The sequence below is a fragment of the Podarcis gaigeae genome, assembly GCF_964106915.1.
Source record: "Podarcis gaigeae genome assembly, chromosome: 3".
NCBI lineage: Eukaryota > Metazoa > Chordata > Lepidosauria > Squamata > Lacertidae > Podarcis > Podarcis gaigeae.
Window position 1 is genome coordinate 15,730,381 of NC_139680.1, and position 26,556 is coordinate 15,756,936.

Here is a 26,556-nt window from a genome sequence, read left to right on the forward strand (position 1 = left end):
AACGGATTAACTTTAATACTAGTAATGTATACTAGTATACTAATGTATACTAACTTTTTTTAACAGAGCGTTTGTTGAAGATGACACTAGAGGAGAGGCGTAAAGAATACATACGAGATTACGTTCCTCTGAAAGACATCCCAACATGGATGGAAGAAATGAAAAGCAAGACCCAAAGTGATGGTAGGTTAGCTTCTAATAATTGTGCTTTAGAAGATGAATCATGGCATCTATAATTTTGCTTTCCATGCTGGAGTAGTTTTGGTTCCTTGTGTTGTAGAGGTTGAGGGCTGAGGATTTGCATTAAACAATGTTGCAGATTGCTGCATTGTGCTGTTTTTGGCCGTATTCCTATAGGAGTGCTTCACTCACTACATTTTAAAGTTTACACATAGAATTCCTTATATAATAATAATAAATTAATTATTTATCTCCCGCCCATCTGGCTGGGTAAATTAGTTGAGCTTAGTCTCATGTGTAAATGAGTTGAATGTTGTCCCATTTATTTAAATTGGAACTATGTACAAATAAAACTTGTTTGGATCCAGCCCATTGTGAAAATGTGACGTATGTTTGCAAACAAATATATTCTACAGGTACCAATTCTGGCGTGCTCTGCTCCAAAGAGTTGGACACAACTAAAAACAACACCACCAATTCCCAGAGTTCATTCCATCCTTTCTTTAGCCAGCTTTTTTCGCTTGATAACATGAACTCAGACTGCCTTGACACTGAATAATAACCTTGATACTGTTCTGAAGAATAACTTGAGGTGAAACATATAAAAGTTTGGAAATAGTTAAAACAAATTCCGATTTTCACATATCAAGTTACATAAAGGACAACTGTAGATTAATTATGCCATAAAAACTTTTGCACCTCAATATCTTTTGTAGTTACTAGTTTGTTAGTCGAAGCTGAACTTTTGTTGATTTTTGTACCGTATTTCTTTCCAGGGGCATGCCTACCTCTTTGGTACTTCATACTGCTTGTCTTCAGTGGCTTGGATCCAAAGAGCAACTTTAGGTGCACACAGTGGGACAGCATACTCACTGTGCAGTATCAAACAATTTTTAAAAATCCCTTCACTTTTCAAATATGTGTTGCCATGATGCATGGGGGAATTATTCAAGAGAAACAAACCTGAAGCTGCCTCTTGACTGCAGAGTTTCTTGTACAGTTTTAAAAATACTGGGTTATAACTAGAAAGTATCCTTCTACTTCTGAACAGAGCTCTTCTTCCGTAATGAGAAGAGAATAAAATGGAGTAAACGACCAAACTAGAAATGGTCAAGGCAAGGGTAGAAATCTATTTTGGTATTGTTAAAATTAAATTAATCATTGCATGTTAAAATCTTCAAGCTGTACTCTTCCAAGATGAAGTCAAATTAAAGTCAGTGGTGTAGTCCATCTTGTGTGTATTGCAGATACAAGGAACAAGTGTAATCAACGTAAAGCTATTCAACTTCTGAAAATAGCCTTTAGTTTTATGTATTAATTGTGGAATATTTATTTTGAGTATTTATATATTACCTCTCATGAGAAAAGATAAAAAGCAGGTTGCAAAGTGCCTTTACAAATAAATATAACAGTAGCTTCTGGGTATCTGGTGTATATAATGGAATTAGATGGCTTTCTTAGGGTTGCTTCTGATGTCTTTCAGCAAGTCACTTTAGTGAGTAATGTCTACATATTTAACTGCAAGTCAGACATGTTAATAATAAGAACTATAGAGCAGATGTCACTCATGAGTACTTGCCAGAATGTAGCTATTTTAGTTATATGCAAAGGAATATTTTTTTCTTCCCTTATCTAGTCACCTATATAATTGAATCTGCTTCACAAATACTGGAGACTGCTCTATTCCTAGAGTTGGTGTAAGGGGAGGGTAGTTGTGTTCCTTTGGTTCTTGAGATCTTGATGTTTGATTCTACACGGTGCTGTCACATTTATTACAGTGTGTCATCAGGACAGTTTGTGAAGATGCCACATAATGTTGGGTTTCAGTTAGTGTCTGCTATGCATTTTATTCTGATGTGATTTTAAAATTTCTTCAAATAGAATAACTGAAGCAGCTCCTAACCACGACATTGATGTAGGAATATAAGCCAGATTTCATATTAAAAGATTAAAGAACTTTTAACCCCAGCCTCCAGTGTCCTCTCAACAATTTAAAATGGAAGCAAATGCTTCTGAACTCACAGCTGCATTTGAGTGGGGGAAGCCAGCCCAAGTTACTTTTTTCTTCACACTAAATGTTGGTCTAATGTTAATTTCTGAACCATCAGTGTCCCTTTCAAAGTAAGTAGGCCGGTGGCTCAGTGACAGATCCAGTGGTTTTTGTTCTATGATTTACTGTAACCACCTCATTATTATGTAAAATAACCTTATTTTACACCCCCCATGACCCATTTTTTGTCAGTCATGTTTTATGATGTACAATTTGGTAACAGAAAAATAATATATATATTAAAAGTTACATTTTAAAATATCAAATGTGAATTAATATGCAACACGATTCCATGGACCTAAAATGCCAATTCTCCCATTTTGGTTAAACATAAGGGTCTCTGTAGGTAAAGCTCTAATAAAGAGAAAACTAGAGGCAGTGCTGATAAATGAGTAGCCAAGACTGGTTTTGCACAACTGTTGCCTGGAACTCCAAAACTAGAGTTCCATGCCAGGACAAAGATCCATCTTGTACCACCACTTTGAGTTGAAACTTTAAAATTCCTTTCTTCAATTATTTTGTGTCCCTAGAAACAAATGAAATATTGGTCTTATGAAACAGAGGCAGTGCCTTTTAATACAACAAGCATAATGTGATAATTTGACCGGGCAGAGCAATCCAAGCCCCTGTTCTGCCATGCTGGAAGACTTGAAAGGAGCAGAGGTGTACAGAAACTGAGGGTACAGTAGCTATGGGAGGTAGCACCAGGTGATATGAAGTCTAGATACTAGGTGACCCAGCATTTGAGGCCACCTTCAAGCCCTTCTATTCTTTTTGATGATTTAATGCAGTGGTTCTCAAAAGGTGTGATGTGCCACACTGGTGTGGCAGGAGAGGATGACAGGTATGGCAGGAAGATTCAAGGACAATCAAAGAAATATTTCAACATTTCAGGGTAGTATCAAAAAATAATATTTTATTTTTTTGCAAAATATGTAGCTACATTGTTCTATACCTTTTGGATGTCCCATGATCATATTATAAAGTAGTTGTTTTCTATGTTATAAATCAAACACTGCTCGGAGTTGTTCTTTTTTGTTTTCCAATGCATTTCTTAGCAATAAAAAATTTGGTCTGGAATGAGCAAATTTTTATTCTGAAAATGTGGCCCAGAGAAAAAAAATTGAGAACCACAGATTTAATACATTAGCTGAGGCATAGGCAAACTCGGCCCTCCAGATGTTTTGGGACTACAACTCCCATCACCCCTAGCTAAGAGGACCAGTAGTCAGGGATGATGTGAGTTGTAGTCCCAAAACATCTGGAGGGCTGAGTTTGCCTATGCCTGCATTAGCTGCTGCAAGTATGGTTTAATGAGAAGACTTGTGCACCAGTCTTTCAGTTAAGAAAAATGGTCTGCTTTTTTAGCTGCTCATGAAAAAAGAACAGTTTTGGGGCAAAACAGTTTCTTTTGTTCTACCTGTTTACACAATAATTGTTTGGATACTTAGGGAGAATAATTAGGTCTATACTGCATAAATTACAGATGCAGTCTTTAGTACAAAAAGGGGTCTGACATTTTAGTCTAGCTTATTTTAACTCCAGCTTTCTATAGACTGACTCCAGCTGCATAAAAAGGTGATAGAAAAGTGTGTGTGTAATTATACACATGCAAATTGAGGTAACACTGGAGTATAAATGAAGTGAATAACGGGAGAACAAAAGGCAATGGGGAGGAAGATCTTAATTGCTGGGGTATGGAAATAACACCTGCTCTGAACACTTGCTGGAGCATTACACACTTAGGCTAAATGCTGCACTGCCGGCCATGAATACAGTGCATTATCGCATGTAAATCTGATTGGAGTGAAGATTCTATTAAATTGCTGTCAAGATGGATGGACACACATGAACTAATAGATTTAAATCCAAGCCCTTGTGAGACTGCATTGCCTAGCCACAGGTAGCACTGGCTGGTGATGGTATATCATCCTAACAATTTCACCCACTCTAACAATTTCAAAATACAGTGCATATTATGGTTGTTGTTTTAAACATTCTCCCACCTATTCATTGCTGGTATCAATTGTAAAACTGTCACCGTGGCTGCTGAGTTCGATTACTTCAAAAGCTTATATTTGAACATGGAAACAAACCCCCATCATAGTATGTTAAGGCAAACAAGGGATAATTCTTGCCATGACACTCTTTGAGCGCTACACTTAGCTATCTGCTTAGGCACTAAGGAAAATGGCATACTAGGCATACACCTAATAAAGCAAAGTAATACACCAAAGAGTTGAGCTGAGGACATAAACAGGAGCAAGCTGGGCTGAGAATGGAATTCAAAAACTGAACCCTGCTTTGTCATTTTTCAGCTGGTTTATAAGTGTTTATAAGTATTATGGCCATGATAAAGAAATGTTCCTTATATTTTTCATTTGTAGATTTAAAGGCTGCTTTTGGTTTGGTTGGTAGGGAATGTATGTGGGAAGAAATTGCCTTAACTGGTATAAAAGACTGGTTGCTTTATTTAGTTATAAGGCTCAACAAACTCTAGTAAAAGTTCAGGGAGGACCCTCTGGAGGATTGTCCAGTAGCATTCCAACTCTTAAGGGAGTTTGACAAGGTTGTTTGCTGCCTCCCTGATTAAATTTATATATAAACAACATTGCTACTAGTTCATCCAGTGCTTCTTTCAGTCCAATATATTTGGGGGACAGACAAGCTTTACCCTTGCAAATGGGTTAGAGGAAGGTTATAAGGGATTTTTCTAGCTACTGCATATCTGAATTATCAGTTATAGTAAAACACATATCATGGTGGTTGGAATAAATCAGAGGCAACATAGGTAGAATATCAGTGGGAACCAGATCGCCCAAGTTAAGCAATTTAAATATCTAGGTATCGTCTTTGCTAGTTCACGGTCGCTTAAAGAGGGTGTGGAGTTCACTGGAGGAAACATTGTCTTAACAATGGGGTGGGGGGCTTATTGGTTTGTGAGGGTCTTTCATTCTTGTTTTTATTATGTATTTTGGGTTTTTATATTGTATTACGTTGCGAACCACCCTGAGATCTATGGATGAAGGGTGAGGTATACAAATTTAATAATCAACAACAAAAAGGAAGTGATCGGAGGCTAATTCCCCATTCACTTAAAAGTTTTTCAAGCAGAAATAGTGGGATTGTTGCTCTATGGAACACAGCTTTGGAGTAATATGCCTTAGTATTAATTGAATCTATTCAAAATCAGAATAGAAGAATATTCTAGGGACCATATGGTACACCATCCTGCTTGTTGTGAACTGAAGCAAATCTAGTGAAGTTGGCATCTTTAGTAAATAGTGGGGTGATTGCATAGTTGGTTAAGTTATCCTAAATAGTAAACCAGAAACTTTAAAAGTTAGCCCCGATTTGTATCCTGGACAGTGACTATATTAAATAAGTCACTAAGCTGATAGCAGCATTTTTGTCTGTTGTTGTTTTTGATGGATTATGCTGTTAGTTTTAATTACTGTACTTTGCTTTAGCTGAGTGCTGGTGCCCATGTCGTCCATTTGTATGTGGTGGCCTTTGGCTGAGTAATGAAGATTTGGAGTTTGTATGGGGTATAAGGGTGTTGAGTCAGCAGGAGCTGTAGTATGTCTTGTGGCCCTTCCTGCAGCCTTAAAAATAATAATAATAATAATTAATAATAATATTTATACTGCGCCCATCTGGCTGAGTTTCTCCAGCCACTCTGGGTGGCTCCCAACAGAATTAAAAGCACAATAAACCATCAAACATTAAAAACTTTCCTAAACAGTGCTGCCATTAGATGTCTTCTAAAAGTCAGATAATTGTTTATTTCCTTGACATCTGATGGGAGGGCATTCCACAGGGTGGGCGCCACTACTGAGAAGGCCCTCTGCCTGGTTCCCTGTAACCTCACTTTTCGCAGAGTGGGAACCCCCAGAAGGCCCCCGGAGCTGGACCTCAGTGTCATGGCTGAATGACAGGGATAGAGACTCTCCTTCAGGTATACAGGGCCAAGGCCGTTTAGGGCTTTAAAGATCAGCACCAACACTTTGAATTGTGCTCTGAAACGTACTGGGAGCCAATGTAGGTCTTAAACTTGAAGATAACCTCATTGCCATGCCCACACACTAATGTACACTGGGTTTACTTGACAAATCAATTGACCAACATTCTCCAAGCATAGTTTTTAGTCTATTTTTAAAAAGGGTGTTAGCTGAAATATAATAAATTGAGGGAAGGATGCTGTTAGGACCACAGTTAGTGTTGTATTGAAAGTTGCAGTTATTTTCTCCTCTGAGGCTGTGCTCCTGAATATGTATACTTAAAGTCTTGTTAGTTTCAGGAGGGCTTCCAAGTGATCTTAAAACATGTTGGGAGTGGATAATGAGAGGATATTGCTCATAAAAAGGGCGGAACTCAAGAATGTCACTTATTAATTTGATGCAGACATCAACTTTGAGCAGCATTTTTCAAAAGGCAATCATGTTTCCCATAGGCTGCCATGCAGTAGGGAATCTGAACTAATAACCAAAAGTTAGAGAAGCCATATGCTTGCTTCCTTGAATATGGAGTAGTATTGCAGCTGCAAATGCTTCTCTAAGATGAATTATCAGCAGTAACACCTTTTAAAACCTCACTACAAGGCAGAGCTATACTTCATATTCAAATTTTTCCTTTCTTCATAATTTGCTAAATTTGTGTTTATAGCTTTTTCTTACTGCATTTCAGTCGGTCATCATAACTGACTACATAGCTATTGCAAATTCAATAGCTACTTTGCTAGAATGGAAATTAGGGTAGAAGGAAGTATTCTCTTTAAATTATTCAGTTATCTTGTGAAAACAGAAATGCATTCTTTTTCTAGCCTCCCATGATGATCTAAATGTTGATTTGCCAGTAACTTAGCAACTGAATTTTGAGCTATTACTACTACTACTCCCAGTCAAGACATCAATAGTACATGGTGACCAATGGGGCCAGGAAAGGACTAAAAGTGCCCTTACATGTTCTTTAAAATGTTATTAACATTTTATAGATCTAATACTTAACTTTCTTTCATGTATTAATAATTTTTCCATGTGGAAATATGATCTTGCATGTTACATTTTTTACAGCATGGATCTGTCCTCTTTATGCATGCTGTCCCTCTCCCTTCCTTCCTCTGTTTCTCTCTTTCCCCACCCCCCTTCAATTTCCTGTTCTTTCCAGTCATATGTTGGAGTGCTGTGTGCTTGGTGCCTGTAGGTTGAACAGTGTTTTTTATTCTTTGAGTTCTTGTTTGGTGTGTTGAACCCTGTTCTCTGGGACTCCACTGAAGCTTTTAAACTAAAACAACTGGGTGCTGGCTTAGAATCAGCTTTCATCTTTTTGGCTTTCTTCCAACTGAGCATTCTACTCATCTCATTCACCTTGAAATGTGCAAGCTTTGCTTCAAGCAGGGTTCCTTTGTGCATGTTCATTTGAATATTTGGCAAAAGATGGGGCGATTATGGCACACGGTGGAATCTTGAGAGACAAGATTTGCCTCATTTGTTGTTGTTGTTTAGTTGTTTAGTCGTGTCCGACTCTTTGTGACCCCATGAACCAGAGCATGCCAGGCACTCCTGTCTTCCACTGCCTCCCACAGCTTGGTCAAACTCATGTTTGTAGCTTTGAGAACACTGTCCAACCATCTCGTCCTCTGTCGTCCCCTTCTCCTTGTGCCCTCAATCTTTCCCAACATCAGGGTCTTTTCCAGGGAGTCTTATCTTCTCATGAGATGGCCAAAGTATTGGAGACTCAGCTTCAGGATCTGTCCTTCCAATGAGCACTCAGGGCTGATTTCCTTCAGAATGGATAGGTTTGATCTTCTTGCAGACCATGGGACTCTCAAGAGTCTCCTCCAGCACCATAATTCAAAAGCATCAATTCTTTGGCGATCAGCCTTCTTTTATGGTCCAGCTCTCACTTCTATACATCACTACTGGGAAAACCATAGCTTTAACTATACAGACTTTTGTCAGCAAGGTGATGTCTCTGCTTTTTAAGATGCTGTCTAGGTTTATCGTTGCTTTTCTCCCAAGAATCAGGCATCTTTTAATTTCGTGACTGCTGTCACCATCTGCAGTGATCATGGAGCCCAAGAAGGTAAAATCTCTCACTGCCTCCATTTCTTCCCCTTCTGTTTGCCAGGAGATGATGGGACCAGTGGCCATGATCTTAGGTTTTTTGATGTTGAGCTCATGTTTTCCTACAAATCTCATGTTTTCCTACAAATCTTCACTAAATGGGCAACTTCATGTAAGCACCAAGTCCAGTCCAGGTAGTCCTTCTCTCTCAAATGTAAGAGATGTAGATCTAACCAGAACCTGGCAGGTAGAAAGACAGTTAAAATGCCTCTTCTAAATTAGTTTTTCCCATGCTAAAGCCTCTTTGAATTGCCATACTTTCCTCTATAAACTGTGTGCAGACCTCTTAATTGCTGTAAACTTTAGTCTCCAGAAAATCCTTTTTTGTTACATTTATATCCCACCTTCCTTCCATCATGGAAGGGAGGGGCTGTTACTTGAGTAGCTCAGTTCTGCTGGAACTCTGTACATGTGCTGTAAGTATTTGTGCAGCTTGGATTCTCTTTGAACAATGAGAGCATCATTGTGGTAAACCAGTGAAAGCAGGCCAAGAAGTCTTCCCTTGGCCAATATTTCCCATTTAAACTAAAGCAGGAAGCTTGAGATTGGCAGCTTTGGAACCAGCCAAGATGTTAAAAGAACTTCAGACTCTGGTTTTGTGTTCTGAGTCAAAGGCAGTTCACCATAATTCTCAGATTTGGACAATGTGAGAGGCTGTGGTTTGTGGAATACTTTATTGTTTAATTGCTAGCTCCAGACCAGAGGGACGCCTGTTCATATCGTGGCTTTTTGAGCTGCAATATGATTATTTAACATGGCCAGAGTGGTTGAAATCAGGTGGTGATCAGTGGTGTGTGAGATATATTGACTTTCATAATTCTTTGCCAGATCCTGAGCACTTTACGTTCAGAAAGCATGCTACACTACTGATAGCCATTATCAACCTACTCATAATCCATATAAAGCAATAAGCTACATTGACTTTTGGCTTTCTTTTTTCCTTTTATCTCCCTATTCTTTTTGTGTTGTGTATTTTTTACATTGTAGGTCTGAGGAGTAGCACTGTCTTCATTTTGTTTTTTGTTTGTTTCTATAAACTATGCTGCGAAGTATTTTTTGTTAAAAATAAGCAACATTTTAATATATAAACATTACTCTTATTTAAGATCCAAGCAAAAACATTTCATTTGTCCAGGAGTTCTGAAAGATTATACTGATTTTTAATTTGTGCAAATGTTTTGTTAAAATCAGTTTATGATTTATATGTTGCCTTCACTGTGTGTGACAATGAGGAAAGGTGATATAAAAATGTGTTAAATAATAAATGGGTTGTGTTTTTACTCGTTTTTGTTGGGAGCCACTCCGAGTGGCTGGGGCAATACACACACACACACACACACACACACACACAGATACATACCCCACCCCACCCCCCCACCCCATGATCCAACTGCAGAAGAAGAAAAGAGCCACCGTATCATGTTAGCAAAAGATGTAATTGAAGAGAAAGGTGTACCTCAAGGAACAGATTTTATCTAAGTGTCTAGCATGCCATGACAATTATATTTGAATTGTTAGTTTGCACAAAGACCCCTGGACAATACCTACCGTAATGACTTTGCATGAAACCCTTCCCAAAGCATTTTAAGAAATGACCCAAGCTAAGGACTATTGATCTGTTCTAGAGTGTCCCCCTTCTTGGGGCCAGATATAAATTTGTGTTAATAGTGAATCACTTCCACCAGTAAAGAACAGCCCATGGTTGTATCAATCACTGTCTTTGCTTGGCGTTTGCTAATTAGTTAACAGTTCTTTAATTAGATGATACATAGTTTTCCATTCAAAAAACTTTTTAGAATGACTTATAACAGTTGAAAATAACTTAGACTGGATATTACTGCATCAGCATTTGTATTAACCAGAAATAAAATTTTAGCTACCTTCAATACTTAGAGATCTAAGTAAAACTTCTCTGTACTGGATAAAAAAAATGAAAGAAACTGATACAGAGCAGCTCCATAATATATGAATCCTTAAAATGAAAAACAGTTTATTTCATTCTTTGACAACATTTGATCTACTTGAGAAACTTGTAAAGTCAAAATGCAATCTGGAATAATCCAAGTAACAAGGTGTGAATGTCTTGCCCTTGCAGCTGACATAGAATCATAGAACTGTAGAGTTGGAAGGGACCATGAGGGTAATCTATTCCAACCCCCTGCAATGCAGGAATCATTCACTCAACGTGGGGCTTGAAACCACAACCCTGAGATTAAGAGTCTGAGCGCAGTTTGTTAGAGCATAGTGCTGATCATGCCAAGGTCGCAGGTCTGATCCCCACTTGGGACAGCTGCATATTCCTGCATTGTGGGAGGGTTGGACTCTGCAGCGTCCCTTCCAACCCTTCAATTCTAGGATTCTAAGGTGTATGCCAGGGGTCAGCAACCTTTTTCAGCTGTGGGCTGGTCCACCATCCCTCAGACCTTGTGGGGGGCTGGAGTATATTTTTTGGGGGAAATGAACGAATTCCTATGCCGCACAAATAACCCAGAGATGCATTTTAAATAAAAGGACACATTCTACTCATGTAAAAACGCGCTGATTCCCGGACCGTCCGTGGGTCGGATTGAGAAAGCGATTGGGCCGTATCCAGCCCCTGGGCCTTAGGTTACTTGCCCCTGGTGTATGCTCTACTGCAGTGTTTCCCAACCTTGTGCCTCCAGATGTTTTTGGCCTACAACTCCCATCATCCCTAGCTAGCAAGACCAGTGGTCAGGGATGATGGGAGTTGTAGGCCAAAAACATCTGGAGGCACAAGGTTGGGAAACACTGCTCTACTGACATGCTTTAATGGAATGCAAACTGTGATCATGTGCATTTATGCACTTCTAGGACTCTATGTTTGCTCTAAGCATCTTGAGGAGAAAACCTTAGTAGTAAATGTTTATTTTAATTCATAAAACTAAACCAGCACAATTGTGCCAAAATTCAATATTCATTCTCAAATGTTATTTTCTTGACAAAGGCTCCCTCTAGTGGTGTATGTTAAAGCAAAATGTTTTGGACTTCTGCAAAAGTTCCCTTCGATTTTATTCTCACTTTACGTGTAAATTTGGAATAGTCAGCTGCTTTGCTAGCAAGGCACCCATCTGATTAGCCTGTGCGTGTTCACAGAATGAATAAAGAGGTCATTAGGTGAGGATGGATAAGAGGCTTTGTCAGCTGAAAAAGCTGTCCTTTGCATTTTGTTGATGTCTTGCAGTAGAATAGCCTTTGGCTTTAGATTTGTCTGTATTGCTAAAAATCAAATGACCTCTACAATACAAAAACAAAACAAGAATGTGCAAACAGTTCTAGAAGTCTATCCTTGACCACAGTGTGCTTTCATTTAATAAAGATCTATGCAGATACAAAGGAGATAATTTTATAATCTAGACAAAATAAATATTTTATGGTAGTTGAACACAAAGCTGTTTCTTGCCATTTTGTTCACCGTATTCTGTATGCAGCATAAAGGGCACTAACTGCAATATTCCTTATTCTTTAAGGAATTGCACACCTTTCATTTGTAAATTTCACACGCTATTTACATTATCCAGTAAATAGTGAAGCCCTGAAGGAGATTCATACTTTTGATTCTTTCTACAAGGTGGGTGGTGCTGTGGGTTAAACCACAGAGCCTAGGGCTTGCCGATCAGAAGGTCAGCGGTTTCAATCCCTGCGACGGGATGAGTTCCCGTTGCTCGGTCCCTGCTCCTGCCAACCTAGCAGTTCAAAAGCACGAAGTGCAAGTAGATAAAGAGGTACCACTCCGGCAGGAAGGTAAACAGTGTTTCCGTGCACTGCTCTGGTTTGCCAGAAGCAGCTTAGTTATGCTGGCCACATGACCCGGAAACTGTACACTGGCTGCCTCGGCCAATAAAGCGAGATGAGCGCCGCAACCCCAGAGTCATCCGCGACTGGACCTAATGGTCAGGGGTCCGTTTACCTTTACCTTTACAAGGGGTATGGAGTGGTGGTGGATGACCCAGTTCAGAGGCATGTCAGTGTAGGGTACACAGCCACTCGAAGGGGTAGTAGTTAGCATGGGAAGAAAGTGTTAAAGACTCACCTGTACGCTATGACATTTTCAGCTTCGCAGTCATGTTCTGTATCCCAGTTACCAGGATTGGTTTCAGGGAGATGAGACTGTGAGGAAAATAAAATATAGACAGTTGACAGGGATTTAGAGCTTGCCTAAAGCATTGTTGTCAGAGGTGAATAACTACATCACACCCCTATTGTGAGAACAGAATGGGGCTGGATCTAGACACATCAAAGAAGTGCTTCAGTTTAAAGCGTAAATTTAAACAGGGATAACAGCTAAAGAAAAACAGGACTCCACATCACCATCTGGTGGTACAATGTTATATCACATATTTGTTGTTGTTTAGTCGTTTAGTCGTGTCCGACTCTTCGTGACCCCACGGACCAGAGCACGCCAGGCACTTCTGTCTTCCACTGCCTCCCGCAGTTTGGTCAAACTCAGGCTGGTTGCTTTGAGAACACTGTCCAACCATCTCGTCCTCTGTCATCCCCTTCTCTTTCCCAACATCAGGGTCTTTTCCAGGGAGTCTTCTCTTCTCATGAGGTGGCCAAAGTATTGGAGCCTCAGCTTCAGGACCTGTCCTTCCAGTGAGCACTCAGGGCTGATTTCCTTCAGAATGGAGAGGTTTGATCTTCTTGCAGTCCATGGGACTCTCAAGAGTCTCCTCCAGCACCATAATTCAAAAGCATCAATTCTTCGGCGATCAGCCTTCTTTATGGTCCAGCTCTCACTTCCATACATCACTACTGGGAAAACCATGACTTTAACTATACGGACCTTTGTTGGCAAGGTGATGTCTCTGCTTTTTAAGATGTTGTCTAGGTTTGCTATCGCCTTTCTCCCAAGGAGCAGGTGTCATTTAATTTCGTGACTGTTGTCACCATCTGCAGTGATCGTGGAGCGCAAGAAAGTAAAATCTCTCACTGCCTCCATTTCTTCCCCTTCTATTTGCCAGGAGGTGATGGGCCCTGTGGCCATGATCTTTGTTTTTTGATGTGGAGCTTCAGACCATATTTTGCGCTCTCCTCTTTCACCCTCATTAAAAGGTTCTTTAATTCCTCCTCACTTTCTGCCATCAAGGTTGTGTCATCTGCATATCTGAGGTTGTTGATATTTCTTCCGGCAATCTTAATTCCGGCTTGGGATTCATCCAGCCCAGCCTTTCACATGATGAATTCTGCATATAAGTTAAATAACCAGGGAGACAATATACAGCCTTGCCGTACTCCTTTCCCAATTTTGAACCAATCAGTTGTTCCATATCCAGTTCTAACTGTAGCTTCTTGTCCCACATAGAGATTTCTCAGGAGACAAATGAGGTGATCAGGCACTCCCATTTCTTTAAGAACTTGCCATAGTTTGCTGTGGTCGACACAGTCAAAGGCTTTTGCATAGTTAATGAAGCAGAAGTAGGTGTCTTTCTGGAACTCTCTAGCTTTCTCCATAATCCAGCGCATGTTTGCAATTTGGTCTCTGGTTCCTCTGCCCCTTCGAAATCCAGCTTGCACTTCTGGGAGTTCTCGGTCCACATACTGCTTAAGCCTGCCTTGTAGAATTTTAAGCATAACCTTGCTAGCGTGTGAAATGAGTGCAATTGTGCGGTAGTTGAAGCATTCTTTGGCACTGCCCTTCTTTGGGATTGGGATGTAGACTGATCTTCTCCAATCCTCTGGCCACTGCTGAGTTTTCCAAATTTGCTGGCATATTGAGTATATCGCATATACAATGCATATAAATAGCTTTTTCTTTACCAGTCTAGCTGAGTCCTGGGTGAAGTATTACAAACCACCATAAAAGAAAATGGAGAAAGAAATAATGAAGAATTATAAGGATGACTGTGAGATGCAGAGCACCCCAACCTACCAATCACTTAACTGCAGAGTGAAATTGTGCCTATCCAACTACCAATTTTGGAATATTTTTTTGTCATTATTTGGTGGTTGGATTATGGGGTTGAGTATTCCTCTTCTGGCTTGCAGATTCCCTTCCATTGGTTTTAACCATGATAAAGTGTTACATTGGTACTGCCATTAACCATGGATTGAAGCCATAGATAAATGAAGCGAACTGTGCTTGGTATTAACAGCAGTTAATTGTAATATACAAATAACTGTTAACCATGGTTGAGGAAGATTATTTGCATGAGAGAAGAGGGGCTATGGAAAGGTGGTACGGTACACATTCCTGTGCATCACTTGTGTTCTTCCAAACCTGGTTAAGAAATTGAGGGTGTAGGACTGTGCAAAAACAATGAAGTTTTCTGTAATACCAGAGGCATGCTTCCCCTGGCAAATATAATTCACTTCCTTTGGGTGTTTTTGTACTTAAGATAAAAATGTTGCAGTGTTAGTTACATTAATTGGCAGGCTGTTGTGTGAGGGAAATTCCTTCCCGCCTTATTAATTTCTTTACTATATTTTCTGTTAAATCTTCTCCTTTTTGAAATGCATTGTTTTATAAAATTAATGAATGACCAAAAGAGGAATTAAATTGAGCAACTGCTTGTGAAATCTAGAAATCAAACTTGTAATTTTTCTAGAAAGCACATCAGTCTATGTGTACAGGTTTCAAGCATGTTAAAATTAGTAGGTCAACAGTTTTTGGCATCTTCAATTTTTAAAATTAAAAACTAATTTTTTTATTAGTTTTAACTATCAGACTTAATAGTTGTTTGTTACCTAAAAGGCCTCTAAGAAACTTGCATTTTAAAACATAAACATACATTATTTCATAGAAAAACCATATACAAATCAACATTTTCATGCAACACCTGTAATTCTCATTCATTCACTCACACACATACCACACATGCAAAAATTAGTCTTGCAGACTTTCTAAGTCTTGGCACTGGAGCTCAGTGCTTGGAGCCAGAAGGTTTTATGAGAATAAAGATACAATCAAACTCAAATGCATTCATTTCAAAAGAAACGATGTACAAGCAAAGCAGTTCAGCACCAACTATGCTGGTGAACAAAAGCATTATACCAGGACATGGAAGACATTGGTTCAAATCACATGTCTGCTGAACATTGTTTTCCCCAAACATGGTGATAGGGGCGAGCCAGCAGTAAATTACAAATGAGCAAGTTGTAGTTAAGTCTTTATTGGCAAAAACAGCATCTGCATAGGACTGCCTAATGAGCATAGGAACTCATCTCTGCCAGGTCTTGTCCCCATGAAGCAATTGCTGAGACTTAAGGTCCCCACCTCCCCATAGCTGCCAAAGTCCCCTCCTCTACTGGATTTCCCCCAAGCAACCTGAGACTATACCTGTGTGAAGCTAGCTTCTCCTCCTACCCTCTTCATGACTCTCCTGGTTCTGGGAGACTAGAGGGGAGCAGAGTTTCTTGCAACAGGAGGGGGAGACATCTGTGCGACTCGCCAGCCAGACTTAGCTCTGCCTCCTCTCCTGCTTCTGATTCTGGACTTCTTTCTGCCACAGACTCCTTCCACTCACTAAGCCCTGTTACCTCTTCAGTTTCATACGCTCCCCCCCCATCTTCTCCCTCTGACCGCTCATTGTTGTCCCACCACCAACCCCCTGGCTCTGAGCCTTCTTTCCTGCGTTCGGGGGGGGGGGAGTTCCCAGCTGGTTCCTCCCACCATTCCTCTGTGGCCAACCAGTCTGTGACACATTGGCACAATGGATGTTTTCCAAGCAAGTCAAAACATTTATTGGTGTTCAGTAAACAGTGAGCTTTTGAAAGAGAACTGCAGATACAGTGGGGGAGTCCAGTTTACTCATGGGGATTAGAACATGAGCTTCTACCTCCAGAGAGCAAATTGCTAACTACAGTGGTACCTGTGGTTACATATTTAATTTGTTCCAGAGGTCCGTTCTTAACCTGAAACTGTTCTTAACCTGAAGCACCACTTTAGCTAATGGGGCCTCCCGCTGCCACTGCGCTGCTGCCGCACGATTTCTGTTCTCATCCTGAAGCAAAGTTCTTAACCCGAGGTATTATTTCTGGGTTAGCGGAGTCTGTAACCTTAAGCGTATGTAACACAAGGTACCACTGTATTTTCCTGTAATAGTGTCAATCTAGTACAGTGGAACCTCAGGTTACGTACCGTCCTCCTTACGAACGCTTTGGGTAACGAGCTCTGCTAACCTGGAAGTAGATGCTCCTGGTAGCAAAATTTGCCCCGGGAAGCGGAAGTTGTGTGCCGGTGGTGGTGCAGCAGCAGCAGGCCCCATTAGTGAAAGCGTGCCTCAGGTTAAGAACAGTTTCGGGTTAAGAAAGGACCTCCAGAACGAATTAAGTTCGTAACTGGAGGTACCACTGTTTAACCACATCAATAGCTTTTTTACTTCTGGTCAAGCCTGGTGATCTGCCACAATTTCCTCCTCCTTAGGCCAATGCAGTCCAAGAGCCTTGACTATGGTACCCAATTAGTTATGGTGTTCGGGTAGAGCACATTCTCTAGAATTGCCATATTTTGAAGAGCAAAAAAGGGGACATATTTGCCAACTTCTACTTTTGACTACGGATCGCTATGATGACACTCATTTTAAATACCCCTGTTATATGTAGGCCATGGAAGCTGTGATGTATTGCTAGTAGCAATGTTCTTAACTATCAGCAACAAAATAATAATACATACTGCTTCTTCACTTGCCACGTGAAAGTATTTGGGCTCATGTTCATGTCTTTGTGAACATAAATGTGCACAGAACAATTGATTAAACTGTTTAACATGTACATATGGACCCTCATTAAGGGCAGGGGATGTTAACTCTTGCCCTCCCAGACTCCTCCAAGATCTTGTAGCTGAGCCAGCATCCTTTTAGTTCAGCCACAAGAGAATGAATTTATACTGTACAGTGGTGCCCTGCAAGACGAATGCCTCGCAAGACGGAAAACCCACTAGACGAAAGGGTTTTCCGTTTTGGAGGTGCTTCGCAAAACGAATTTCCTATGGGCTTGCTTCACAAGACGAAAATGTCTTGCGAGTTCCTGTGGGTTTTTTCCCCTCCCCCCTTTTTTCCCAAGCCACTAAACCGCTTATCAGCTAAGCCGCTTATCAGCTGATCCGCTAAGCCCGCTAAGCTGCTAATAGCGCTAATCCACTAAGCCGCTAATGGGCTTGCTTCGCAAGACGAAAAAAACGCAAGACGAAGAGACTCGCGGAACGGATTCTTTTCGTCTTGCGAGGCACCACTGTATGTAGCTAGTTTAAAATGCTGCTCTGTTGTGATTATCTGCTGCAGACTAGCTTAGCCAGGTGCCTTTGATCTGAGTCTAATGCACTAGAACAATTTTCTTGGGTTACTGTAAATAAAAAATAAAAACACTTGGATATTTTGCCAAATATTAAAAATGCGCCCAGACATAAATTTTGATCCTGAAAAAGAGAATATGTCTGGGGGAGGGGGCGGGGGGAGAGGACATATGGCAACTAGACATGATCACAATGTCAAGGCAGGCAAAATTGGGCATTACACCCTCTCCAGGTATGCCCCGCGGAAGACCTTAAGGTCCACAAATGACAACACTTTGGAGGTCCCAGGTCTCAAGGTGGTTAGATTGGTCTCAATTAGGGCCAGGGCCTTTTCAGTACTGGCCCCGACTTGGTGGAATGCTCTGTCACAAGAGACTAGGGCCCTGCAGGACTTGACATCCTTCCGCAGACCCTGCAAGACAGAGCTGTTCCGCCTGGCCTTTGGTTTGGACTCAGTCTGACCCTTCTGTTTCCCTCCCCTTATGGTTTTGATTTATGGGCTACTTTCAAAATGAGGCTGCATTTTAAATTGCATTTTAACCTGTATTTTAAATTGGGTTTTTCCCCCCTATTATGTTTTTGTTGTAATTTTACTGGTGTTAGCCGCCCTGAGCCCAGCTCTGGCCTGGGAGGGCGGGGTATAAATAAAATTTATTATTATTATCATCATTATTATTATACATTGCAGCCCATTCATGGGGTCTTCCAAAAACGACTTCCTTGTTTCTAAACCTTCTGCTGCATCTGCTGGCCTGGTCATATGTAAGTTGTTAACACTACAGCTGCCAATTGATCAACAAACCTCTTGGCTTGTTCTTGTGCCTATAATAGCTAGATAATCTTCATAAATCAGTCGGTGAAGATTTTCAGATGACTAGGTTACATTACCACTTGTTGATTCAGTTGAGCATGACAAAATGCTGTAAAAAAATGGTAACAACTTCACACTGGTAATGCTTCCTTACTCTGTACAGCGCACATTCACTAGCACATTATGCAGGATAATATGTGTCACAGACCCATGTAAGGATGAATAGATTTCCTTTTGGTGTGCAAAAAAGCATTTGCTGAGAATAAAGACGACAGCAATGGTTCTTAAACCGGGAACATTTGATTCCATTATGTTTGTCTCCAGTCTTGGGAGTTATCTTTGATGTAATCTCTTTTTGTTTTGGATTTGTTCTGAGTTGCAATTGGCTCTTCCCAAAATCATCTTCTACACTGTAAGTCTAGCTTACATATAGAAGGTGTTATTTTTCCCTCAAGCCCATCTCTCTTCCACACATTTTTATGTAGATGTAGTTATATGCATGACAGTTGATGAAAGCAAGCAGACTGCAGTGGTGTAATTCTGTATATTGTATCATCTTGAGAATGGGCAATTGTTCCTGTGTCCATTTAAGTGTCCATTTAATAATACTGTTTAAAAAAGGATGGAAATCTGCTTCTTGGGGCTATTTGTCATTGGTTACCCCCAACTTTAGCAATAAAATATTTATTGTTTTATAACAAACATTACTTGACTTTGTTTTATGCCATTATACTGATTCTGTCTCAGTTGTGAGAAACTTAAAAACATAAAATTAACAAATCACAATCAATAATCAACCTGAAGCCATGTTAAGGAGAAAATCCCAGTCCCTGCCTCAGATGTGAAGTCAAAGCTTCCAAGTTTCTTTATCCTGCTCATGACAGGGGTGGAGTGAAGCTGTCTGTTCGTGATAAACTATGATAAGCTTGGAAGTCTGGTTCATTGTTGTGTGTTAACACAGCTGCTAATAATGACTAGATCTAATTCTAATCCTTATAGTATTACAATTACAGTTGTAAAATACTAATCCTCTGCTATACACTATGGGTTGTTTTTTTTCAGTGCGTGGTGCTACTGGTGTGTATGTTACGATATTTTCATTTTCTTACAGAAGAAAACACCCAGGAACCTTTGCTGGAGAAGAAAAATCTGAGTGAGAAAGTCTCCCTCTACAGAGGTGATATCACGGTGCTTGAGATTGATGCCATAGTTAATGCTGGTAGGTGCTAAATGTTAAAAAGTTAAATATGACCTATGAAATAGAAGTGTCCAGTAAAATATATCCGGATAATCTTTGGGGTGTAGGAGGCCAAAATATGCAGAACTGCATGTATTTGGTGCTGTGCAGGAATCAAAGCACTGTTCCATTGGGTGGGAATGAAACCTGGGCCTCCCACATGGTATGCATGAATTCTACTACTGAACCACCAATGATTTTTTTTCTATCAATATTCTGAAGAGGGCTTATGTATGAATCTTTTGCTTTGTAATAAATGCTTTATAATAATCCTAATAATTACATGTGGTCTGACACATGAAGCAAGGGTTTATTGGTTTACTGCATCCATAGAACCTCTAGAAATTTACTAGTCTGATCTTTAATGACAGTTGAGATTCTCAGGGTACTAAATTCTATCACCAATACAGTATTGGGTGGGTTTGGTAGAATCACAGAGTACATCATCCCTGCAAAAGCATAAAAAAATGATGGTGTCAGTTTCTGTGATGCCTTGCAAATCATATCTGTTTGAAGCTGTTAATCTAATGTTAATGTAGTGTACATCTCTTATGATTGATTCTGATCATATTATTTGCAACAGAAGTTAAATTTTGTATATGGGGATGGTGTGAGGGTCGTAGGATGATGCTAGATAAATAAGGCCTTTTAAATCAGATTTCATTTTGCTGCTTGTATGTACAAGCTGGTCCAGAGCCAACAGGAGAATTGAAATTGCTTCAGCTTTGTTTTCTTGCATCTTCACAGTGGTTCAGTAAGGATGTAATATTGCATTGCTTTCTTCCCTCACTTCCCTTTTGCATGAGCATTCCTCCCCCACCCTCATTTTCAGTCCTAGTCTTAGCCTGATTTCCCCACTACTTCATAAGTACCCGGGGTGCACAGGGCAATTCTATACCTCCCTGTTGCTGTCAGATACCAATCCTGTTACAACATACAATGTTGCTAGATTCTGAACAGCTGCGCTCAAAATTTGTCGGAGGATTGACCTGTGCCACAAACTAGATTTAATGAACATATAATGCTCTATAAATTAATAGTTAATGTCTTTTATATATCAACCTTTTATGCTCTTCCACACCTGCCCAATGCTCCTATTCCTCCTTTTATCTTCTGTTAAATTCTTAGAGACTTTTATATTCACCTTCTGTTTTAATAGCTTTTAGCTTTCCAAAACGCTTTTCAGATTTTAAATGACTGCATCCCACCCTTTTATGCTGGTCTATGACCGTAATAAATTTTTGTTGTTGTTGTTGTTGTCAGTCCTAGTGCTGACTTTGGAGTAACTCTGGTCAGTATGTAGTTTGGCCCTTCTTCACAGTAACTGAAAATGGTCAGCCAATGTAACACTAAAAAGAGTGAAACAAAGGAAAAGAGAATGCTGTCGGGAAAGGAGCAAATTGGGGATGAGGACAATAATGATTTTGTAGGGTCCCTATTGCTTTGCCAAAAGCTTGCTTTTGCTAATTGATAAAAATAACAACAGTTTTTGTTCTGCTGTAAATTTCCTCTGCTCATCATTTCTTCCCTTGAATATTCTGAGTATAGGCAGCGATCATTTTGCATACGTTCAATTGGTGTTGAACCACCAACAGGCTGGTCGTTTTGGACCAGGAACAGGGTGGAACGGAGTGGGGCAGTTGCTTAATTATATCACTGTACTAGAACATCCTTTTATTTAATCACTCATCTGGTGGGCATAGGTGACAAGGAGTTGCATGTGGGAGAGTAAAGGAGCCAAGGAGGGCTGTAGTGTTGTCTGTTCTCTGTACCTAGCAAGTAGGCTGCCAGATGAGGGAAGCCACCTTTCTTCATACTTTATGTAGAAGTGCAGCATGCCATAGCAGGAACGACAAAACTCTCGAGAAGGTTGGCTTCAGGTTTGAGTTAGCCCTGGCAAAGTGCTCTCTGATGGGCCCCCTTCCCGGTTGATGGCGCTGCTGAACTAACCTGGCAGTGCAGGTAGGCAATAGCAGAGCTTGGTAGCTGTGTGCTACTGTCTTAATTTCTCACAGTCCTCCAGTGGAGTGCATGGAACATCAAAATGCTTGCTAAATCCAGCCATGTGCTGCTGCTTGGAATGTTTAGCAAGAAAAATAAAATAGAGGAGGGTGTAGGGCAGGTATCAGCAGTAGATCTTGCCAATGTGCTGAGTCCCCCTTGGCAGGTGCTCCAGGATGCCTGCTGCTGATGTTGGCCCTGGCTCTCCATCCCTCCTCTGCCAGCGCTCAGAAAGCAGAAAATGTTTGTGACAGACTAATAGCCTTTGTGGACATAATTGTAAGGCTCTGCTACAAAGTATTCCTTGCTCTGTAATCTGCCCTTGAGTATCAGAGTAAGGTAGTATCAAACTGATGAAAGTTATAAATACCGTGCTAGAACGAATGTTTTCCTTGTACCTCCTTTGATGGAAGTTCATGCCTAAAAACATTTTCCCCACCATGTTTACACCTGTATAAACTTTCTCAACTTTGGGGTGGACATCAGTAATTTTAGTCCTGCTGCCTCACTGGCTTCTGTGTTGGTGTCATTTCACTGAGACAATAAAGATAAATTGCTATGGTTAGGCAACAGAGTTTGCAAGAAATGAGGCTTTGTGGCTGGTAAATCTGTTGAAAAGTATAATGTAGCTTTTAATTTACTTAACTGATGGTGATTCATTTCTCATGTAAAAGTAAAAACAAATTGGTGCAGAATTTTAAGAATGCTGCCAGAAACACATTTGAAGCAACAATCAAATCATATCATATATTGCAGTACCTACTGAATACAAGATCTATATCTACTCTATATGGCAAAATGTATTCTCTCTGTTTCATGTGAAAAAATAATTCCAGTTGCTCTTTGTAAAGATCACTTATAGAAAAGAAAAAGGTTTAGGAAACACTGCCATCTTAAAAGCATAGTGTCAACTTACTGTTTTAAACTACATAGAGCATGAAGTTTTACTGCTTGACTTTTCCCACTGCTTCTGTTGACCTTCAGGGACTTTCTGGTGTGCTTAGCTGCATCTTAATTTTATGAAGCATCTCATGCCTTGTCAAGCCAAAAATTAAACTTCAAGGTAGAGGTAGGGTATTTATATGTTGGAATTGTGAACTGAATATATTAGCCATGAATTATGTTTAAATGAACGTGTTAGTATAGGCTGTTGACTAACTGAGCCCCACCGCCCCACATGAACAGCTTGTTAATGCATAATCAGTCACTGAGGTTGCCATGAATCTGTAGCTTAATGAACAGGTGAGGGGAGAGGAGGAATTTAAATCTGAAATTGATCTGACAGCCCATCGTTGATTGCTAATCCATTTCATTTGGCAACTTAATTTATCACACAGCTAAAATTTTCTTCTTGTAGCTTTCTGGGAGGAATTAATTCAGAAGCATGCCCAATAATATTGGGTTCAGCCAGCCTATTTGTATTTTGCAGCAGTGCTGAAGACTGGAAGACTGTGTGGGTGGGATGGAGAAAGCTGCTATGAATAAGCTTTAATTTTGACTTGCTATTAGCAGAGAACAGAACTGTGTGTAGCCTTATTATGATTTTGTTCTTGAGCACATCATTTCACATATGGAGGATATAACTGAAAAATCGCATCTTTTCTTGAGAAGATGAGGCTTTCCTGGGCCTTTTAAAGTTGAAGCATTGGTTTATTGTTGGCTGGTGGCTCCTAAAAGGGTATATATAGGGTGCTACAAGTTCCACCCCACCTAAACAGAGGATGATATCCAGCAAAACCATATGCAGGGTAGGTTCATTAGTTTACCTTCATCCAGAGTGTTTACTCTGAGGTATTATACACGAATTTAGACTGAAGCCAAAACTGAATTGAGCTAATTTGGGGGGAACCAGGACTTTGTCAGAGTTGGGTGGAGACAGCCCCGGCTTAGGCCTCCTGGAGCAATCCAGAGCTGTCAGGGGCATGTTTCAGGCAGAAAGGAGGAGCTGTAAGCCTGTTTCCAGCATGCACACAGTCTAACTGATCAGGATTGAACCTTCTACTCATCAGCTGGTGAGTGTGGGGTGCAGTTCCGCTGGCTGCAGGGGCCTGCTTCAGCAGCATGTTCTCTGCAGGGTACATGCTGGAGAAACAGACTGCAGCAGGATTGCATCTTCAGATCTACTAGGATTCAGTCTTGCAGGCTGCAGGGATCAGCTTTTTCAGTGTGTTTGTCAGGGATGGGCCAAACGTTTAATCAGGGTTTCTTAAATGTTTGTCCCACCGTTGAATTGATTTAGGGCGTCAGACTCAGGTCAATGGCCCGCAGGAAGTATCCATTATTTGGTGAACCCCACTTCTTCTCCTGACCTCTAAATGCCAAATCTCTTTCACTTAAAATTTTAAAAACATCTACATCTCTTTTCACCACTTCAAAATAGTTCTGTGTGGTTTATCTCATCTGTCCTTCAAGTTGCTTATCCACAGTATTTTTAGTATAGTGTATGTGCTGCTGAAGCGAGCAATATCCACAGTATTTTTATTTGATTTCCTTGTTATCCAAAACAACATCACACTCTTATGCTCTATGCTGTTTCCATGATTCTCCAAAGTTCTGAGTACATTCATCCAGTCAGAAAACCCACCTGTTGTAAGTCATGTAAGTGAAAGGAGTTTGCAAACAAAACAGTACATACAGCCTTTGCTCTTTGAGTAAATCAACCAGAATCTCATCACAGTCTGGCCATTTTAAAATATTTTTTCCAAAATACTTGTTTGAGAAACTTATTTTTGGCTCCTTGTAAACCCTGCTTAAATTGGTATATACATCTATCTTTCTTTTTTTTGCAAAAAACCCATGTTCTGTATGAAATCAACTGTTGTGCGCCAGTGTCCAAGGTCACTGTATTCTTTGAAATCCCTAAATTTGCTTCCTGTTCATGTTTCTGCTTAGTCTCTGTTCTGCAGTACTTTCATGTTGACCACTGTGATTATCATCTGTATCAAAAGTGTTAGCAGTGGGTTTAATATTGCTAGAAAGAGCTCTCACAGTTTATGCACTATCACAGGCTTCAGTGGTGCTTGCTTGGCTTATTTCAACTGTAGGTGTTTGTGTTTTGGAATCCACTTAAGTACTTTTGTGATCTCATTGTTATTCCTCTAGGGCAGTGTTTCCCAACCTTGTGCCTCCAGATGTTTTTGGCCTACAACTCCCATCATCCCTGACCACTGGTCTTGCTAGCTAGGGATGATGGGAGTTGTAGGCCAAAAACATCTGGAGGCACAAGGTTGGGAAACACTGCTCTAGGGTCTCGACCTCTGTTAAAAATGGGGCGTACATTAGCCACAGCAGAACAACTTACCTTGATGTTCCACCTTTCCAACATCTATGCTACTGAGTCTCAAACTTTGGGATTGTCAAAATATATCCAACAAAAAATTAGCTTGAACTCAAGTTGGGTCTACTAGACCAGTTGTTTTTTTAAAGCAATCACTTCTGGGGCCCCTCCAGGATCATGGATCCTGAAGCTTAAGTGTGGTGTAGTGGTTAAGAGTGGCGGACTCATAATCTGGGGAACCGGGTTCGCGCCTCCGCTCCTCCACATGCAGCTGCTGGGTGATCTTGGGCTAGTCACACTTCTCTGAAGTCTCTCAGCCTCACTCACCTCACAGAGTGTTTGTTGTGAGGGAGGAAGGGAAAGGAGATTGTTAGCCCCTTTGAGACTCCTTAAGGGAGTGAAAGGCGGGATATCAAGTCCAAACTCCTCCTCTTCTCTTCTTAAGCTTCATTAGTTTCATAGTAGATCCATCCCTGGTACAAGTATTTCAGATTGCCATCATTGTGCATCTTTACAGATGAGAAAAATAATAGCTGGGCTTTCCTAAATGTAACATGTTTGTCACCGGGAACAGAGGTGTAGCTAGGGGGGATTGGGGGGCACTGGGCGCCATACTTCAGGGGGCGTCACTTACTGTGCCTGAGCCACACGTCTCTTCTGGGAATGACGCAGTGGCTCAGACACCTGCAGCCACTGCACTGCTTTTTTAAGCAGCGTGGAGCCTGCAGGGAATCCGCCCACTGCCTCGCCCTCAGCTGTAGAGCGGCTGAGGGGGAGGTGGCAGGCGGATACAAGCCCCACGATGCCGTTTCGGGCCATGTGGAGCTTGCATGCAGTCCGGCTGCCGCCTCACCCTCACCTATCATGCTAAATATGGATTCAATTTAGCTAAAATTCTATGTGTGGCAGAACACTTTTATTAATTGAGTATTTGGAAATTGTGACTTGAAAGTGTTTGTTTTCTGACTGAAACAATTGTTTTCAGAATTGTTTAAAAATGAGGTGATTACAGCATCCAGTCTTTAAGGTAGCTGTTCTGTTTGCTTTTTGCTTTGTGTTTATTTCATGATTCATGGATCATCTTATGCTGAAGCAAGAAAAATGCTGTGTTAATTGTATCAATTAAGATAATGGATAATAAAATGCAGTGAAACATAAAGCCAATCATCCAAATAATGTAACTTATTGCTTTGCACTAATTGAATTTGACTGTATTTATTTCCTGTTTCCAGAGATGCAGCATATTCAGGAAATTGTTTGGCACTATGGCCCATATAGAGACTTTTAAGCTTTGAGTCATATAATTAGATAAGCTAAGTATGCAGCCTGGTATTATGCTAGCCTGTCATGGCATTTTTCTTAAGTGTTTAACATTTGACTTAAAAAGACTTTGGAGAATATAGATAAAGTTTTCCAAATAATGGGCATGGAGCCTTTTGAATAACGTAACGTTAAATAGCAGAAATGCTAGACACTATCCCCATTCAACTGTACATTTCCCACTGTGCTAAATCACAGTTTAACAAGCCAAGAAGGTCGAGTGGAACCACTCCCCTTCCTCTTGCTCCCTCCTGTTGGGTGCCCTCTTTGGTTTTGGTTAGTAAACTGGCATTAACTGATCACCC

At 40.5% G+C, this 26,556-nt stretch overlaps 1 protein-coding gene across 4 annotated transcripts in view; it reads left to right on the forward strand.

Annotated features, from left to right (window-relative positions):
• MACROD2 (mono-ADP ribosylhydrolase 2) overlaps window positions 1–26,556 on the forward strand; it is a 981,328-nt gene that overhangs the window by 3,228 nt on the left and 951,544 nt on the right. For 2 of the 4 annotated variants that reach the window (XM_083730558.1, XM_083730560.1), the window contains exons 2-3: window positions 67–183; window positions 19,528–19,635. In XM_083730558.1, the coding sequence (XP_083586684.1) occupies window positions 67–183; window positions 19,528–19,635 (225 nt within the window). The remainder of the gene's footprint in view (window positions 1–66; window positions 184–19,527; window positions 19,636–26,556) is intronic. The other 2 variants (XM_083730559.1, XM_083730561.1) reach the window with 1 other exon arrangement.